Raw genomic sequence first — 19,179 nt, 5'->3', positions numbered from 1 at the left:
AGACGCCACTCTATTGTACAAAAACGTTAAACACGCAGTTTTCGCTCGCCTTTTAATGCTGTTTGTCTCCACACAGGAGGTTTGAGTGTACCATATGACTCCTACACGGCAAAAAAAAAAAAAAGGAAAAAAAAAAGGACAAGAAAGAAAAAAGAAGAAGAAAGTGGGGGAGAGAAACAACGCCTGCGTAAAGCAGGAAGAGCATGCGTGGGACCTTTACATTTGCATTTCTTTTCAGTTTTTCTCGGCATATTTTTTCCCCTTTATTCTCGTGCGAGTACCCCGCGGCAAAGGTGACGTCACATTCTGAAGACACACACGCGGAACTGCTTCGACAGGCGTCGGAATAAATAACACTGAGCGCCCACTCGATGCGTCACTATGTAAGTAGTAGGTTGTGCCAACTGAAGCGATGAGCTGTATAGGGCCACGTTGTCTTCCATATTCTACGAGTCCCCTTCCAGTCACTATTTCAGGATTACATAATGGAAGACACGGCGATTTGAAGGCGTGGACACGCAAGCAATGTGGCGACACGCAGTTGAAATGTATGAGAGTATCATGTGCTGTGTACGTACTGTTCTTCACCTGTTCATGGACTTCCTGTCGTCCACTGCACTGCTCCAGACGCCCCTTTTAGTTGTTTCTTGTGTTTTCATCCTTCCTTCATCATCTTCACATAATATTGTCATCATTTATTGTTGTTGTTGTACTGTCTGAATGGCTTCGGACAGGAAATATTCGACACTAACTTTTAAGAGAGTACAGAGGGAAATTTTTTGTTGCTGTAATGGCACTAGTGCTGCTGTATTTACGAGCGTGAAATGGAAGTATGAAAAAATGAAATGTGCAATGAAGAGGGAACGGAACTTGGCAAGTTGATATTCGGAAGAAAAAAAAAAAACGTGAAGCAGCTGTGGGTATGAGCAGTGCAGTAACCTGGACTGATGAGGGGACGGCAAAAGGGAGCGGTGGATTGGATAGGGGTTGAGTATGCGTCATGGGAAGACTTCACCCCAAGCAGCACAATGCACTGAACGTCGGGTGCAATGGGGGTGGACGGTATGTGTTTTATCAATGTTCTTTAGTTTCACGGGTGTGTTCAAGGCCGTCCACCTACCCGCGCACCCCCATTGCACTCGACTTTCAGTACATTGTGCTGCTTGGGACGGAGAACTGTGCGCATATCGCCTGGAAAGTTTGCCGGAAAACTCCAGGGGGGATTTATTGTCAGAATGAAAGGAGAAAAAGGGAAGAACTTGGAAAGGTCAGCCAGGGATTTGAACCCGCAAACTCTTGTTTGTTGAAAGGTGAAAGTCACTGAAAAGGTTAGCCAGCTGTAGGACTCGAACCCATTAATTTTCTAACTTTTTAATTATTGGTTTTAGATCGCAGATGTCAATGAGGAAGCTGTAGTACATGTCGAAAAAGACACAACTGAAGTGGTTCGAAGTCGCTATGGCGTGTGGTCTCGTTTTGTTTTCTTTCCGGGTTTAAAAGTTGGTTTCAGATGTCGGGCGGACCGCAGATCGCTGCAGCACAATCCGGCACCCGCGCGCGACGATTCCAGCGCCCTCCGGCGTACATTGACCTTGAGATTAGCGCTTGGAGACCATTCTTGGGCCACGTCACACAAGAGGAAGATATTTCACCTGTTTCACGGCACACCTATCAGAGTGCACTGCAATCGTCGCGCGTGGGCGCCGAATTATGGGGAGGGCTCTGTGGTGCGCGCGGCTTCTGAAACCAGTTTTTAAACCCGGGAAAAAAACCAAACCACAAGCCATAGCAACCTCGAACCACTTCATTTGCGTCTTTTTCGACATGTACTCCAACTTGCTCATTGACATCTGAGAGCTAAAACCGATAATTAAAAAGTTAGAAAATTAATCACCGCGAATTAATTGACAAGGGGCGATGAAAAAATATTTTTGGATAGACCACACAACTGCCAAGCACGGGCAGGTGGTTCCATTTGTGTAGAGCACTCCGTTTTTTTTCTTTAGCCCCTGGCCCTTTTTTGGCGGGACACTCCGTATACACACGCACAAAAAGAAAAAGAATCGAGAACAGTCGAGCAGTTAATGTTTTGTTAAACCAATCGGACGCACCACCACTATGAAAAGATAAGCAAGCAAGTTTCCGAAGACACATCGTCCACGTACGAGCTGATGTCACTGGTGGAACGAAAGTCCTTGGGCGACTAGCCCCGTCCAAAATGTGGGACACACTGAGACGTCCATACCATTGAAGGCGAATGCTTTCAAACTGTATTATACATCCTTGATTGCAAAGACAGGTTTCAGTCGATCCCGGAGAGCGAAGAGTTGGCGGTCTCCGAGGCGTGCTTAGCTGATTAGCCGCGCGCGCGCTATAAAGCTTATTGAATGCCGTTTCGCGGATCAATAAGTGTTAGTCGAGACGCAGGTGGTGAGAGTGGGATGCAGATTTATACGAGTTTATACGAGTTAGAGGCAGCGGGCGAAGCGGGCTCCCATCGCGAATGATGCGACGGATTTGGTCCTGAAGTAAAGAAGGTGCGCGGTGGGTGATTGGGAAAGGGAACGCAGACGGATACGTGCGTTAAAAGATCGTTAAAATAAGGGTGGACACACGAAGTAAGAACGAAGTGGGCGCTGTAGTTTTAGAAAAAAAAAAAGAGTGGAAGTCGTTCGTGATTGGAATGAGTAGCACATCGAATGGTGAAGATCTGAGAGCCGGGCTTTCATCCATAACCTTCAGGCAGACAGTAAGTTTTGAAGCCCGGTAATGGTAGTGGGTGTATGGTAACTTGTGAATCTTAACTAGACTCACCAGACAACGAAGAAACAGAGACTATAAGTACGACAAGACCCCAGGTACGATGCTATATTCTCGGGTTTCTTAGTTGTGTGGATCTATGCCACAAGCTCGCTTGCTTGCTTTTAAATCATTCTTACATGGACTCCGTCGCTTAATTGTCCACCCTTTTTTATTTCCACCCTTCCCGGTCTCTTCCTCATTTTATTTTATTATTATTATTTCTTCATTAACTCCAACACCGGGGCTCTTCTTTGATGGATCCAATAATTTCATTCATTCATCCAATTCAATTAATCCTGGCTTCTCGCAAATTGTATCGCGAAAACGGTGAAGAAAGAAAGAAAGGAACAAACAATACAAGAAAGGGTGATTTGCCACCCTGTCCTCCAATACGAAATTATCGTATAACCATGGCCAGTCAGCCAGTCACCACGCACCACCATAAGCATAGTCGTGACGTCACCCGCCTAAGCGTGGCCAACTACGGAAAGCTATATTCCATACACCATCACCACCACCCGTTTTACTCCGAACTTTGTTGTATACTGCTGTGCATTTTGCGGTTTCGCTCCTTCTGGTCCCCGAAGAGTTTTCAGTTATTGCCATGGACATTCCGAGCCTAACAAACGGATTCAGAGCAATGATGATGATGATAGTATAGTAGAGAAAAATATGGTTAGCCTCACTTAGCGTGAGACACCAGGGACATTATGTAACAGCATAAGGGCAGCCGAATCTTGAAATGATGTCTCCTTCTCCATGCTCGAAAGCAGTCACTGGTCCTTACGCAACCGATACATCTTAAACCCTAGAATAGACCCAAGTGTTGAGGTCTGCGAGAGAGTCCTCGGAGCGCATCCTTACTTCCTGATGTGACGTCATCATATATAATGACGACGTCATGCGTAAGCACAGGTTGGCCGCAACGTAAGCAGTCACATCGCACAGTCAGGACACAAGGGTGGCCAGAGCTTGGGATTGTCTCGAACCAGCCTGAAGGTTTCGCATGTTTTCTTCTGCCGCGAGAGTATTTGATTCACCCATCCTTTATAAAACAATGAAGCGCGAAACTGAAAGCAATATGCGCGCAAAAGGTCAGAGGACTTTCCATACAGGGGTTATAGTGAACCGCACCGGTTATGCATACATGCCTCTAAGTCTTCCTAGCCATTTTCTATGTACTTTGCCACCCACTCGCCTAACTTTTCTCATGAGAGACTGATGAAGCCAGCCACTTAATTTCCTGACCGCCGTCATCAACAAAGCCCGTCCACAGTCACTTGAAAGCAGATTAAAAACGTCTATTGTTCATTAACTTTTCCCGCAACGAAAGGCAGCCACTAGTATATGTGTGTGCGCGACAGAGGAAATTTAATTTCCGTCCAAAGACTCTTACTTCTCATTCCTTAAGATTAATCGCTGCATTTTCTTAGTCTTCGGCTTCTATAGTATGTCTGTAATGACGCTGAACATTTTTGACGTCGCTGCCGAGGTTTCTTAACCCTCCGCGGACGGCACCTTCCGTTTCTCCGCCGCTACTTTTGTAAGATGTTAGGTATTAGTTGAGATGCAAAATTTCCGGAAATTTTGAATCGCTCGAAAAAAAAAAGTTTTTTTGTTTTTTTTTCCGAAAAATTGGAAAAAATGGACACAAAAGCGGTTATTGCTGAGTCGAAGCATTGCCGACCAAGCCACAGCATACAATGAGATAGAAACTTTAGTTGTTTAGAAACTTTAGTAACTTTAGTATTTGTCTATGTTGTTCCAGCCTCAGAACATCAGTTCTTTCATGTACAACAGTTGCCGCCTGCGTCGATCCCGTCGTATGAATGTGTGTATGAGTGAGCGAAAATGTAAGAGTGAAAGGATGATGAGTGAGAGAGAGTGGCTGGTTTGTCTCTTCAGATGACGCGCCCTGGAAGTCGCTGAGAAGGCGTGTTAGCTTAGCTCAAGTGGTAGAGCCCTGGACCGGCAATCCAGAAGATGTGGGTTCGAGTCCTACAGCTGGCTAAACTTTTCAGTGACTTTCATCTTTCAACTTTAGTAGTGCTCACCCTGTAGGCATAAATGCGGAGCAGAGCATCCCATGAGGCTGTTGTCTACTCAGCGATAGGTAATTAGGGCAACCCGTCCACTCCGACCAGAATTCCGACATTGTGTGAACGCGATGGCGATCGCTTGAGCAGCCAGACGGAGCTCTAAGTTGGTGGTGGTTGTCGGATTAAAGGCACCTAAGGCACTGTTGGCGGGTTGGAACGCATCGTAGGCTCGAAAATTGACATTTTTGAATTTTGTCGCCTGGAAATTTTGGGCAATTTTTCCAGAGACGAGGAAAAAACCGAAAAAACTCTTTTTCCCAAAATTTTCGGGGTTTTTTTTCCGGGGCTTCGCATCTGTAGGTATTAGTCATAAAAAGGTGAACAGCAGCGCTGTATTTTGACGACGCTAATGGCTGGGATGTTTCATATCGCGACAGGCTGATACTCTACCCCCACTGCAGGCGAGCAGGGTGATGTATTGCAGGGAAGTTTTAGTTGTGGAAAGTCTTCGTGAAATGATCGAGTGAATGACAGAAAAACAGAAAGTGCAGTTGCTGAGATGCATCTGCTGTTTGAAAATGAAAAAGAAAAACAATCAAATGGAGGAGATTAAGGACGAGTACTATGTGCCAGCGTGTAATGTACGTATTGGTGTTGAATTTAGGGCTGTGCGAATAGTAATTTTGAAAACCGAAACGAGAAGTTATGTGACAGCCTGACAGACTTTGGACATCGCTTCATTTCGAAATTCGAATATGCTGTTTTGTTTTTCTCTTTACAGATTAAAAAACAGAAGTTGTGAGAGCAGCACTGATGACATTTTTACAGGCGGGTCATGCGGCCGCCTGTGGCAAAGCGCGTGCAACTACTGGACGATTAACTACCTGATAATTCATTAATGAACTTGTTAATTAGATGTTTTCGAGAAATTGCGAGAGAGAAGAATTGGAGGCGGTCATTATTTGAACGATTTCAACAATGATTGGCTCGTCCCGTTCTGCTATCTCACATTTCCCCGAAAACATCTGGTTAATAAGTTAATGAATTTTAGGTAATTATTCATCTAGTAGCTAGACGCTTTCCGACACTATGTCCGAGTGGCCACATAACCCGCCTGCGTGAAGACTGCATCTAGGTAGCTCTGGTAGCGTTATTCTAAAACTTTCTGAAAAAACAAACAAACAAACGCCCTGTAGCGCCTTTTTTTCTCCCCCTTCCCCAAAACAAAATCTTTCCCTTACCCTCTCCGTCTGTGGAATTCTGTATTCGATTCGGAACGCGAAAAATATGAATAATCACACAGCCCTAGCGTTGATAGATAGCTAGGTTTTGAGATGTAAACTACCGTAATTTCACGCGTATAAGCCGCACCGCAGATAAGCCGCACGACGCGTTTTTTGGAACGTTTTGGAAATTTTCTGGTAGATAAGCCGCACTCGCAGATAAGCCGCGGAGAGTACGAGACGACTGATTTGGTACCTGAGTTTTATCTTCGGGTACTGTAATAGATAGTCATTGAAGTACTATATGGTCACCCCTGGACGCGGATGTACACTTATATAACACATCCATTAACATTAACGATTTGGAGGGCTAGTTTCTAACAAGCAGACTGAATTACCACTAACACATTATTTCTATATGTACTTTCCACTGCCTCTCTGGGTTTTTTTCCCGAGGTTCGCTTCATGTTGTTCTTCTCCTCGTTGTTCATGCTTCTATTCCCTTCTTGCTTTTTGTAGATCGGGTATCAAAGTAGCAGACTCGCATCAGACTGGACAGGAGCACACTAAATAATAAATTATCGCATTAAATATTGACGCAGAATAATTATCCGGGTCCCCATTACAACGTGAGCGTCAAGCCAAGACTGCAAGAACATCATCCTTCATCACTACGTTTTCTTCGTTTTTTACGTTATATTTTTCATGTTCAAAAAGTATGTTACTAGAGGCAGGGGCGTTGTCCGCCCATCACCCCGAGGCCCACGTGGCTTGTAACGATCACAGCGCCCGGATATAGCTGCGGCCATCTGGACAGATTATAATTTCACGCCCTGCTCATCGAAGAGCAGACTCGTTGGGCGATGACCTTGAGGAAATAGAGGCTGAATTAGGGTGATAGAACACGAAGGAAGAGGAAAGGACACGTTTGAAAGGATGTTTCTGCATGTTGATGTGAGTGGCAGCTGTTCGTTTTAATGATCTATAATTATAAGGTGGAACATCTTTTGTTGTATATATGTACAGTGTATGTGACAAATCGCGATTTGAGGGAAGAGGCAACTAAATATATTTTTACATATGACTTCAGTGTTGATGTTACCAGCGGCATACGGCCGAGGTGGTGGGTTCGAATTCTATACCACCGGCTGCGCTGTCTGAGAGTTTCCCTGGGTTTTCCGAAGACTTTCCGGGCGAATGTTGGCACAGTTTCCCCGTGAAGTCGGCCCAGGACGCATACTAACCCCCCCCTTCCTGCTGTCCTCTCTCCATCTGTCCAGATCTGCACGCCGCTCATAGCCACAGTTGTTTCGCGGCGCTAAGTTTTGCTGTTCGCTCTTGGTAACATGCTGTTAGTGGCTGCTAGTGCCGATGTTGACGAGATGCCTCTCTAGATGTCCACCTAGTTCTGTGGAAGCCCGCCATTTGCGAAATTCTAACTTGCTTGTAACCGCGTATTCACACGAGCGACATTACAGGCAGACGCGGAAGACGCGAAAAACGTCATAGCTTTCTCAGCGCGAGCGCCCAACGTCCAGTGTTCACGTACACTGGTAACAGCGGGGAATATCCTGCAACGCAGTCACAAGATATTCCGTAGCAGACGACAGGAAAAGGCGCAGACGGTGTCGTCTGCTAAGTGTCGTCTGCTAAGTGCGCGGTACGCCGCTCCCAATATTCCGCTTCGTATGAATGCTCACATAGCACGCGACTGAGCTTCGTCTCTGTAAGCAGTAATTTTTGGTTTTTCTTCCACCAGAATCTTCCGTGAGGATATCGCTCGTGTGAATACACAGTAAACAACGTTAAAAGTTACATTCCGCGCATGGGCACCAACACAACCTCGCCGTTAACTTCTACACACATAGGATACGTCACTCAAATGGGAAAACACTTCCTCTACAGAACTGTAATATACAACGATAAAAAGCAGAGACAAATAGAAATCAAAAGCCGTCGCTACAAGTGTGTAATGCATCTACAGCTTCGCAGTTTAGCGTGCTCTCTTACGGCGCGCGCGCTTGTCAGAGATGAATGGTTCACCAACGAAAGGGTAGGTGGTAAACACATTCTATCCCAGCTTTCTGTCTGACTGACAGTATTCGAACAAGCCCAAAGGATCTGGAACTCCATCGCATTGTTTGCAAGAACAGCACGCACTTGCACGCGAAAATGCTACAGCTGAACAGCGTGTCAGGAGCCTTTAAGTGACTAAGAGCGATTACGTGTCATGTAAGATTCTTTCATCTTGATCGTTGTCAATGTCTTTACACTAGTTAAGATGTAATGATTATAGAATGAGGGACAGTAGGTCAGTTCTGGCAGCAGTGTCAAACAGGAAGGGGTATTACGAGTTTAAATGTAACGATCAAAACAGAGATATCACTGTTTTTTTTTGTTTTTTTTTTGCTTAGCTTGTATGTGGCTGATGTTTCGTAGACAGACCATCCACATGCAGGAATCATCTACTAGCGTTCTGTCGTATGTCCTCCACGTATTGCTACATTTTTCGTACGCACTGTGTAGAAATATAGAACGAACACGCGCAAGTGTACTATATAATGTACCATAGTTAATCACGAGTAAATAAACAAAGTAATTCCTAGTAAACAAATAAATTAATGAAATATTATTCAACGTAGACAACGAGGAAAGCTCCGCACACTGCAGTCGCCTCCTTCGGATCAATCATCTGCTATAATTTCGTCGTATGCTTCGTATGTATTTCCTCGCATTAGAATTTCCCACGGCTTACGTAAACAGTGCTGAATAAACACGCCTGTACGCTCAGGAAGGCTTCGCCATCCGCAAACCTTGTTTCACCCATGTTATATATATATATTCTTTTTTTCCCCTGCAGGTAAACACGTAGAAGAGCGTGTAAAAATGTTCCAAATCCTGTTTCTGCTGCCCGATGCGGCGGATTCGGAACACGCGAACGTCTCGGCAGAGTTTGTACACTACAATTTCCTTTTTCCCGGCTTCACTTTGTTTACATCCTGCTATTCTGCAAAGTTCACGAGATCACGGACTTATTACGGTGTAATTTCCTTCCCTTTCCAAAGTATCGAGGACAGGTGACAAAAAGCAATCGTTAAATAAGACGTAGTAGGTTTTTTTTTTTTTTCTTTCAGAACAGTCATTTGTGAAGGACGATTTGCGGTATAGGTTAGCTTGGAGGCATAGAGTCATCAGCTGTTTTTATTTGAGATGCGCATGAGTAATTTGCGCGTCGGATGTGATTCATTATATGCATCATCGGTATGGCTAAGGAAATCGTGCTAAAAAGTGCTACACGAAGCGCTGAAGGGATTTGTATTACACATTCAAGCTGAATAATGTACTGAAGCACAAAACCAGAACGGTTAAGGTTCGGTATTGCTGATATGGCTTGGCCACGTGGTCTTCAATGGAACAGTGATGGCTTTCTAAGATTATTGCAGATTAAGCGTTGAACTCCCGTTCAACGCTTAATCTGCAATAATCTTAGAAAGCCACTGTTCAAACACTGAGCAGTTTCTTTCTTTTACACCCTACGCTGCTGATGTCACCTGCTGTGCCATTCAAAACATTTTCACCCGTCAACTATCATTTTCCTTTACTTCACTGCATATTTAATTGAACTAGAGTAGCTGGCTCTGTTTACGCGCGCCACATTCTGTATTTGATATTTTTTAAGTTTCATTCCACCACCACCACCAACAAATAAATTAATGAAAATTAATGGGGAAATTCGCCACATAGGGTGCGGCCCACTAAACCATTCCACTAAACCATACCAAACAAGCGCAAATTTCTATCCCAACAAAGCACTATACATACGATCAAGTCAGACACTTTCGCGGGAAGAAATATCAAGAAAACCCTGAAAGATGAAAGTCACTGAAAATGTTAGCCAGCTGTAGGACTCGAACCCACATCTTCTGGATTGCCGGTCCAGGGCTCTACCAATTTAGCTAAGCCAACACGCCTTCTCAGCGACTTCCAGGGTGCGTCATCTGAAGGGACAAACAAGCCACTCTCTCTCACTCAGCCTCCTTTCACTCTTACATTCGGGTTCGAGTCCTACAGCTGGCTAACCTTTTCAGAGACTTTCATCTTTCATCAATTTCTTAGGCAAATTGAAGCTTTGTATGTATTTGTCCCTTCTATGTTGTTCCCAGCCTAAGAACATCAGTTCTTTCAAAGCAAATCCTGTCTTTTTGTTTTGTGGAATAGCAAGCCGACATACCGTTTGACTGGCCTTTCCTCCCCTTTTTTTTAAAATCTTTGCTCTAATAAATACATCCCCCCCTCCCATCCTCCAAGTCACTTGCGCGTTGCCACGCAAACCTGCCTTTCTGCATTCATGCACCAGTTCGGAGAGTTTTCCCATTTCAGGGATTGGGTGGCAATACTATACAGAGAAACCGAGAAAGTAATGGCAGATGCAGATATGGCGTGAAGCACCGCCGTTGTTTTGCCGCTGTCCTACTACATGCGTTGCGTGGAGTCTGTATACTGTGGCGACGTGCCATTCGTCACGGAAACAGGGAAAATTGCTTGCGTGTGGAAGTTTTGATATACGAGGGAAGTCAATTAGAAGAACAGAAATTTGCAGCTGGAGGCGATTGTTTTTTCGTGGGTTCATTTGCGAAATTAAGTATGGGGAAGATTCATTGCAACGTCACTAGAATAGAATAGAAGTAGAAAGAATAAAATGGAAACGTGTTCCATGACGCTTGCTATGTGAAAGCACCGACTGACGAATCTTGAAACGTCGCTATTGGAAGTCCGATGGGCAATAGGGACTCAGTAGATGGGCAGTAGAATAGTTTAACTCTGCTTGCGCAGAGAAATGGCAGGTGCACACGTCGAACGCGCGGAACGTTCGTTAGCGTTTAGCGTACGCTATTTCCTCGCGCATACGCAGGGCGACGTGTGCGCTACACAACTAAGCCTCACTATAAGTAACATAGTCTCATCCATACAGGTTTTGTGTTCTCGTTCTCAACCTTGTGTGTGCACGCTGATACCGCGTCATATTCAGTTTCCTTCTAACACACGTAAGTGGTAATTTCTTTGCAAGATTAGTGTTTTGCGATAGTGGCTTAAATATCATAGGTCTCAGGTGTGTGATACGAAATGAGAGCTCTCTATGAAATTCAAGACACGTGGAATGATAGCTTTCTCCGAAATTCAAGTCATCTGCAGTGGCAGAACAAGCAGGAGCTAAAATGCTGAAGAGAGAGAGAGAGAGAGAGAGAGCAACTCGAACTCGACTGAGAGCAAATGTTAAGTATCATCCGAACTCCACCCAATCAGTCAGTTGGTTCTGCGTACAAACCCACGAGTGTTAGATGATATTGCCATTGCATATTGGCAACATTGTATTCGTGACGTGACATCGTGCGTCATACATCTCGCTTATGATCCGTGCGTTTCAGAAAGGTGCGTGTGGAAGAGAAGTACTCGTTGTTCCTGAGGGGCACATATTTGGAGCGAGGTTGGGAAATGACGATGGCAGGGAAGAGCTCACAATTAACCCAATTCGCGTTCACCCTTCAAGCATTTGACAATTAGCGAGACCATGTGCGTCGCGAAGGGTCTATGCATTAGCGCGCATGTGACTCGACACACTTAGGAAAAATGCTGGAAACCCTAAGGTGAGCCGCGAGAAAATGCGAAATATAACGATTACTTTCGAAATACAGAGAAATGCAAAAAGAAAATCAAACGAAGAGGTGCTTTGCCTCGTGACACTGAGGGCACTTAATGTACTACAACAAAACTCTTTAACTGTTAAAAAAATATTTAAGAAATACAATAAAAATAAGATCCCTACAACGCACACTTTCGCGCACTACATTTCAAGTGTACGTGAGGCAAGCAACACTTAAAGGGGCACTAAAGTGCAAAAAATGCTCGCCGCGGAATGCAGTTACCTTCACATCGACACAAAAGGAACGGGAGCCGTCCGCTGCGTCGTTCGTGATTTTATGAGCGAAAGAAACCGCAATGTTCGTATTCCCTCTCCTCCTCAAGAAGCGCGACAGTGCTAAAACGCCTTCGATTGGTCACCTCAAGTGCTCTCCCGCCATGATTGGACAAATCTTTCGAGGAGACCAATGAGAGCCCGCTCCGCATTGCCGGCCTTCTTGAGAAGGAGAGGGAAAGCGTCCATTGCCTTTTTTTGTCTATCGATCATAAATCGCGAACGACGCAACGAATGAATCCCGTTCCTTTTATGTTAATGTAAAGGTAACCGCATGTTTCATTTTGCGAGGAGATTTTTTTTTTGCATTTTAGTGCCCCTTTAAAATCGCGGACATGTCGCTCTAAGTCACGCCCGACAAATGTAAAATACAGTTATTTGAGAGCCTGTGTATTCCAAGTTTTACAGCAATAGACGCGTAGCAAATCGGCCCCGCGAATACGGAAACTCACGCGGGCTGTGACGTCACGGCAAGCCTCCCCGCCAGTTATGCGGCCGCGGGAGAAGTCACGTGCCTTCGAAAACCAATAGCAACGGGGTGTGGCTCTCACGTTCCTCTGACGTCAGAGCTCGACATCGAAGTTTGTTCAAGAGCTTGTATCTTACCAACTGCAACATGTAGAAAAATAATTCTGTTTGCCTCAAAGGTACTGTAAAGCCGGAATCTCAGAAAATTTATCTATTCTATAGCCCGAGCACTCAGAACTCTTACGTACGTCCCAATTTTCATCCCAATTGCGCTCATAATTTTGTAGAAAATTAAAATTGGCAACACTGTGTCGAAGTTGCCACCAGCTTTGCTCGTCAAGCATGGCGGCAAAACTACATTGCGTGCGCATAACACTGGGTCTGGAACAAAAGAAGTCGGCTACGTAGTCTTCATGAGCAGCAAGCCAGTCGGGAACATATATCATGGTTGCTTGACAAATTGGGGATCAGCTCCCACCAGGCGTCGCCCCGAAGCCGTTTTACCGCAATTTTACTGGCAACTTAAAAATACTTAGCGTTTCCTGTCGCATGCATTACTTGTTGTGCTGGGTTTACGAGCAACAGGCTGTTAAAGGACGCCGCCAACATAACCTGTGTGTAATACAATGCGTTTATGATGTAATGAATCGCACACATCGAAGCACCACAACCTCGTTAAGTACACTTTCACTATAGTACAAAAGAAAACTGCCCCTAAAGCAAAGTCCTCTAAGGAAAAACAAAGTACGAACTGTACTTTGCTGATGCAGCGCACTTCTGTACGTTGGCGAAAAAGGTCTGAGCAGCAGAGATATTCATCCAAGTACATTCTCAACAACAACTTTATTTTAAGGATGATTAGGGAGCTTCATCGCGAGGGGCGATGCTCTACCCCACTGCAGAGTACATACAGATGCATACATGTACTCACATACATACAGGTGCTCTACCCCCCCCCCCCCCCCATTCTCAAATAAGTCCTACTATAGTCGTATTCATCTTAAGAACGAAAAGAAATCTAGTCCGTCAACTACATACGCAGTTGGAGGTAGAGAGACCCAATAGCGTGCCAGGAAAAATACTGCAGTGCCACCGTACTCCATCAGTAGGGGAGCGCACTTTCTACTGCAGCGTATAGTGTCATGAAGCCAGTCTCAACAGCCAATACGAGAGCAGAGCGAGTATGATGTATTACGTTATCTGGCGCAGGAAGAGAGCGTGACCTCTCTGCGTCCAGCCTTCCTATCTGCGGCGCAGTAATATCTTTAGAGCTGACGGACTAAATTTATTTTCCTTCTTAAGTTGAACATGACTATAGTAACTAAATTCCGTGTGCACTGCGGCGAAGTACGATCATGTTCAAGTGATCAGGCTTTTATCTGAGCAGGTACAGCAGGAATCGGGCGGAATAACCGAAGCGCGACAGTTGACAAAAGAGACAACGTCAAATTTATTTTCGTTACGAGAGGTATCTGTTAGACGTCAGTACTGGACTCCGAATGTCCTGCATCGAAAATGTCCCAGCCAAATTTTTTTTATTAATTCCTTCCTTTTTCGACGCTTCTATTTCTCTACTGTGCTTCGATTTATCGGACATCTCATCTTTCCTCCTCGTTGTTTCTTTATCGTTCTTCCCTTTATCTTGTTCGTATCACTTACGTCAGGTCAGCAGAGTTATAAGTCTCGCCTGCTTTGAGCAGCAGGCCAATAAATCTCGATTACACCCCGCTCACTATACATCAGTTCAATACAGCAAAAAGATGAAAAACTAAAGGAACAGCTTTACCTGTCTCAAGGCCGGAGCCTTCGACCTCTATAACGCAATCGATCTAACAAAGGCATCGATCGCCGACTTTTTTTTTTCTGATGGAGAAAATTTTGCACTTTCGAGGGAACCTTAATTAGTGAAGAAGAAATAACGCAAATAAACGATCCACGTATCCAGGTCAAGTTTCAACACACGTTGTCGAAATTCTGCGTAAAAAATAATCAATTAAATAAGAAGAAGAAGAAAAAGATCGCGAGGCTATGCATATTTTTCATTCTGAAACTAGGTATTGGGCGGGGCTGTGAAATTTCATAAATTGTATCGTTGCAGTTCTCAGAACTGTGCTTTCTTCATCGGCTTCACCGATGGCTGACTGCAGAAGAAAACGAATGAAACTGGGTTGTTACAAAACTGCGAAATGTTTAGCACTGACTGCAGTGTGCAGTCGTTCGCCTTTGGATATGGGCACACACTGGATATGGGCAGTAAAATGTAACACTAAATGAAGTGATTAAACATTTCGTTCAGCGTCACTTTTTGTACGGTGGCCATCTTGAAACACAGAAACATTTGTCGAAGAATGCATGAAATGTTTTTCGAACTGAGATTCTACGTGAAACTTAGAGTTATAGCGCCAAGTTTTATGGTTCGAATGTGTAAAAGCAAAACAAAAATGCACCTCGCATTCATTGACAGAAAATTATCATGGTGAAGCATGCTATTTGTTGTACACTTCATTGTTAACACTTTTACTTTGTTCACTATTTACTGCAAAAACTGTATCCACTCGAATCCAGCTCCTGTAACTCGAATGTAAGCCTTCGCGGCTTAGCCGGACCTGTTGCATTAGTCAGCACTTTTGCTCGGAAATGATGTATTATGATTAACTGGTGTTGCTCAACACGTACGTTCCTGTTGTATGGAAATAATAATACAATAAAAATATTAATGAATAAAAATAATCGTAACAATAAAGCGTCATATGACGCATTTTTAGAGGTGGAATCGCTATCCTTGACTACTGGAGGCTCGCATTACAGATGTTTAAACTTATTTATAATTATTGTTATAATATTAGTTATTTATATTACTAATTATTATAATTATATTACCACTATTTATTGCTTAGTTTGGTTCTTTCAAGTGTCGATTAGTGCCCAGTGCGTTTTCTGTCTCCTTTTTTGTAAGCGCTTGTTTACACTTGTGTAAATTGCGTTCACACAAGCTTGTTAGCTAGGCGGGACATTCTGTATTAACTGTATTTCGCGAACTAAAATTATTATTATTGCTATTATTAGTTATTATTATTCACTCGTTATGACTCCTTTTGTAGAAATTATTATATTCCTGTGATCTCTAACAATCTTTCCCCTGGTATTTTTGACATTAAGACTAAAACTGAGTTGAAAGGATACCTCCGAAACCTGTACTATAGGTGAGCAATACTTTATTTTCCATGTGTGATAGTGTGCGATTTCGCTGCTGACGTCAGGCCCTGCGACACAAGCCCTCGGGCTTAGGCCTCGGGGCCTTCATGACTTCCTTCTATGTGTGTGTTTTGAATAAAAATTCCATTCCATTATTATTATGTTCGTTACAATAACTAACAGCATATCAATACTATATAGTATTATTACCAAACATTCAGCTATATTTCCATACAAACATTCCTTGTCTTCCGCCTGCAAAAAAAAATAAAATAAATCCACTCCAAAAGTGTACAATAAGATGTCACGCGTTCGACAAGAGAAAAACGGTGCGTTAAAGTCGGAATGCTGACCCGAGCACGCAGCAACTTTGTCGGGCGAGTTCCTGAGCGAGAAGGCCAAAGGGAAAACTATGAGGAAAAGAAGCCGGAGAGGTCGCCCATATGAGCGAAACGTGCATGGTCACCGATATATATAGCCAGCTTTTCCAAGTGGCCCCTTCTTTGTAAATGATTAGACGAAGGACCGCGTCTCGGACACCCAACGATAAAAGGCTCGCTCCGAGCGCTTTTATCTGTCGCGATCAAATTGGATCTCCATGCGTGCCCGGAAGAGATGTCAAAATACGTTCTGTTGTCCCTTTTGGGCGGAGAACGAAAAACCATAGGCGCGTGTATTTGATGATCGATTTCGAGCGCACTTTTTGAGAAGAGTGAACTTGAAGAAGATATGGCGGTTCCTGCGCAAAGTATTGTTTTGTTTTCCTCGGGCGAGTGGGTTTACAGTGGTATTTTGAGTGCGTGTCACTGTGGTGGGGATATGAACTGTACGCAAATGCATGCTTTTCGTTCCTCTTAGGGGTGTACTTTAGAGTGAGAAAAAAGAAATAAATAAAGAGAGAAGAAAGAAAGAGAGAAGGAAAGAAAAACACAGGAGTTTAGCGAGCCATAAAGATAGTTTTACTGGTGCACATAACTTCATATCGAATTGAACGATATATCCCCCAATTCCTGATGAGCATAACTGATGATGTCACAGATTACTCATGTTACTTACTTGAACTCGCCATTGCTCGCTCTTACACTTCGCTCTGCTTATACAATCGTACATGTCACCAAATATTCATTAATATTATTGTTCCTGCGCTCTGGTTACGTAATCGCAACTACGATACTTATACCGTTTATAAGGGTTGTAAGTACTGTGTCACTAAACGCGTTTGAATGGAACTGAACTGAACTGAACAATTGCTTGTATGTCATTCTTTGCGTTTGGCTCCCCCGTATTACCCCACCTTTGCGATTTTATCACTTTTAATTTTTTAATTATTTAATTATTACTACTGCGCTCTTCATTCTTTTTTGTGTGCACGAAAGAACACAGAAAAGTATCCCACTGTACAAGTATTGAAGTTTCCTTGGGAAACCTGCGAAAGGCCCTTGCAGCAAATTGTAGCGGCGCATTTGAATCTGAGGGGCATTATGGACGTGCCAGCAAAGGGCTCATGAATGCCCCATCGTGTGGCCTTCATTAGAACACGTCGATGAGCACTGCGTTATGCATGTTGGTCGTTGCACGTAACAACTCGTTTTGAACAGAATACGAAGGATTACGAAGGATTATGCGTGCACGACTATGTATCCCTGGAAAGAAGTATGCATTATTGTGCGCTCTGTGTGTATGCTCTGGCGTTTGCGCGCAATGTCATTAGTTCCGAAGCACAATGCATTCCAGAAGGACACTTCCTTATTATCGCGTGTTATTCTAATGGAGACGTGTGCGCTGATGGAACTTTGAACGGTGGCGGCGGCGCACATATTTATTCGCATGACATATTTCCATTACGTAATACATAGTATCAAGGAATATTTTGGCAGTTTGCATACTTTAGTAGAGACTGAGAATATTGAAAAAAAAAAACTATCAATATCAACGCGGTCTGCTTGTAATCAAGAGTTAGCAGTAACAAAAGTGAAAGCCAGAGACAAGAAAAAAAAAAAAAGACAGTGTTTTATAAAGAAGAGAAGTATTCGAAACAATGGTGCAAACTGAAATTCGAGAACGAAGGGACGCTGTTTCTTTTACGTCTTTTGCAAGGGCGAGTGATAAGAACGAGCAAAGACTTATCTGATGAGTGAAATAAAGATAAGTGGTTGGTCAGCGCGGGGTGCAACGCGTCACTAAATTCAGAAAGAAAGCGGAGAAGTCAGGACTACAAGATAACGAACGCCTATTTGCTTATCGTAAGAGCGATTCTAAGAGTGAAGAGTCCCCACAATGATCAGCAATATCTTCAGGCACGAATTCCATGTCACGAATTATAATGTCAACACAAACAACTACGAAAAGCAACCCTGTCATTTCACCAGAATTTGAATCTCGAATTATCTACGCATAGTATCTCTAACGCGCACTCTCGAAGAGAGATTTGTCTCGAATGTAACCAAATGTGTCGCAAAGACAGAAAAAGGCAGCGAGAACGGTACTTTCACTAACCCGCATAATTTCTGAGAAACTTCACACTGAGATTCTTAAAAAAAAGTTGGGTACTCTTCACGATAAGATGAAGGAACATATGTCGCATTAGGAACATTTTCATGATAATTCCAGTTTAAATATAGTAAACGGGAACCACTCTCTTCACAGAAGAAAGTTCCTTGTTTCCTTGCCATCCGCAACGGAGGCGTGACCAGCCGCCACGCGAACAACATCGTTATTACAATTATCCGATAACCACCTTCCAATTTCCCCTAACCATTGATGAGACTTGTAACAATTTGTGTCACCACTCACCCTTCGCATCTGCGCCACCACTTCCGAAGGTGAAGACGATCACCGCTACGCTCCACCACACACAGGTCATGTTCGCTTACTCACTAACGACCACACTTGCAAGTCTTCTAACTCAGTGAAGCAGTTTTATACGGAGCCCAGGGGCGCTACGAGACCAGACAAGCCGAAACGTTGTCCTTAGCTTCTTCGTACCGTCTCCCTCTTCCCCCTTGAAAGGCCGCCTCCTCTCCCACCTCCTCTACATCCAATCGTCTCGCTTTCCTTTGGCGGCCTTGACTTTTAGCGAAAGTTTTTTCTTCTTATCTCTACTGTCCCAGCTAATACACGAATGAGATAGATGCCTTATCGAATTATCTGGATGGTCTTCTCGTTATTGGAGATATGATCGCCATACTGCTACTTAGAATAGTCTGGAGACATATATTCCGGTTTTGGAAGTTCAATGTGCTTGTAGGGCAGTGCGCAAAAGGCGGTGACGGGTAAGAGGTCGAGGTTGGGTTTTCTTTTTGGGTCGGCCAAGATTTATGTTCGCCGGTCTCCGTGCTGAAGTAATCGGCTTTCTTCTGTTTTGGACCATGCAAATTACGTTGACGATCAACAATAAAAGAGTTATCAGGCGGAGATGTAGATGATGGATGCAATGCATCATGCAGATCCTAAGGAGCTCTTTATCATTCCTGTTGAG

The 19,179-nt window shown here is 43.9% G+C and overlaps 1 protein-coding gene across 1 annotated transcript in view; it reads right to left on the bottom strand.

The window, feature by feature from the left end:
• LOC135394884 (chitin deacetylase 1-like) overlaps window positions 1–18,686 on the bottom strand; it is a 57,766-nt gene extending 39,080 nt beyond the window's left edge. Inside the window, exon 1 of the mRNA XM_064625926.1 lies at window positions 18,495–18,686. Coding sequence (XP_064481996.1) covers window positions 18,495–18,564 — 70 coding nt within the window. The 5' untranslated portion in view covers window positions 18,565–18,686. The remainder of the gene's footprint in view (window positions 1–18,494) is intronic.
• Window positions 18,687–19,179: the final 493 nt, after the last annotated feature.

The sequence above is a fragment of the Ornithodoros turicata genome, chromosome 5 (genome assembly GCF_037126465.1).
Source record: "Ornithodoros turicata isolate Travis chromosome 5, ASM3712646v1, whole genome shotgun sequence".
Classification (NCBI taxonomy): Eukaryota; Metazoa; Arthropoda; class Arachnida; order Ixodida; family Argasidae; genus Ornithodoros; species Ornithodoros turicata.
The sequence above is the reverse complement of the archived record's forward strand: the minus strand, read 5'-3'. Positions and strand labels throughout refer to the sequence as shown.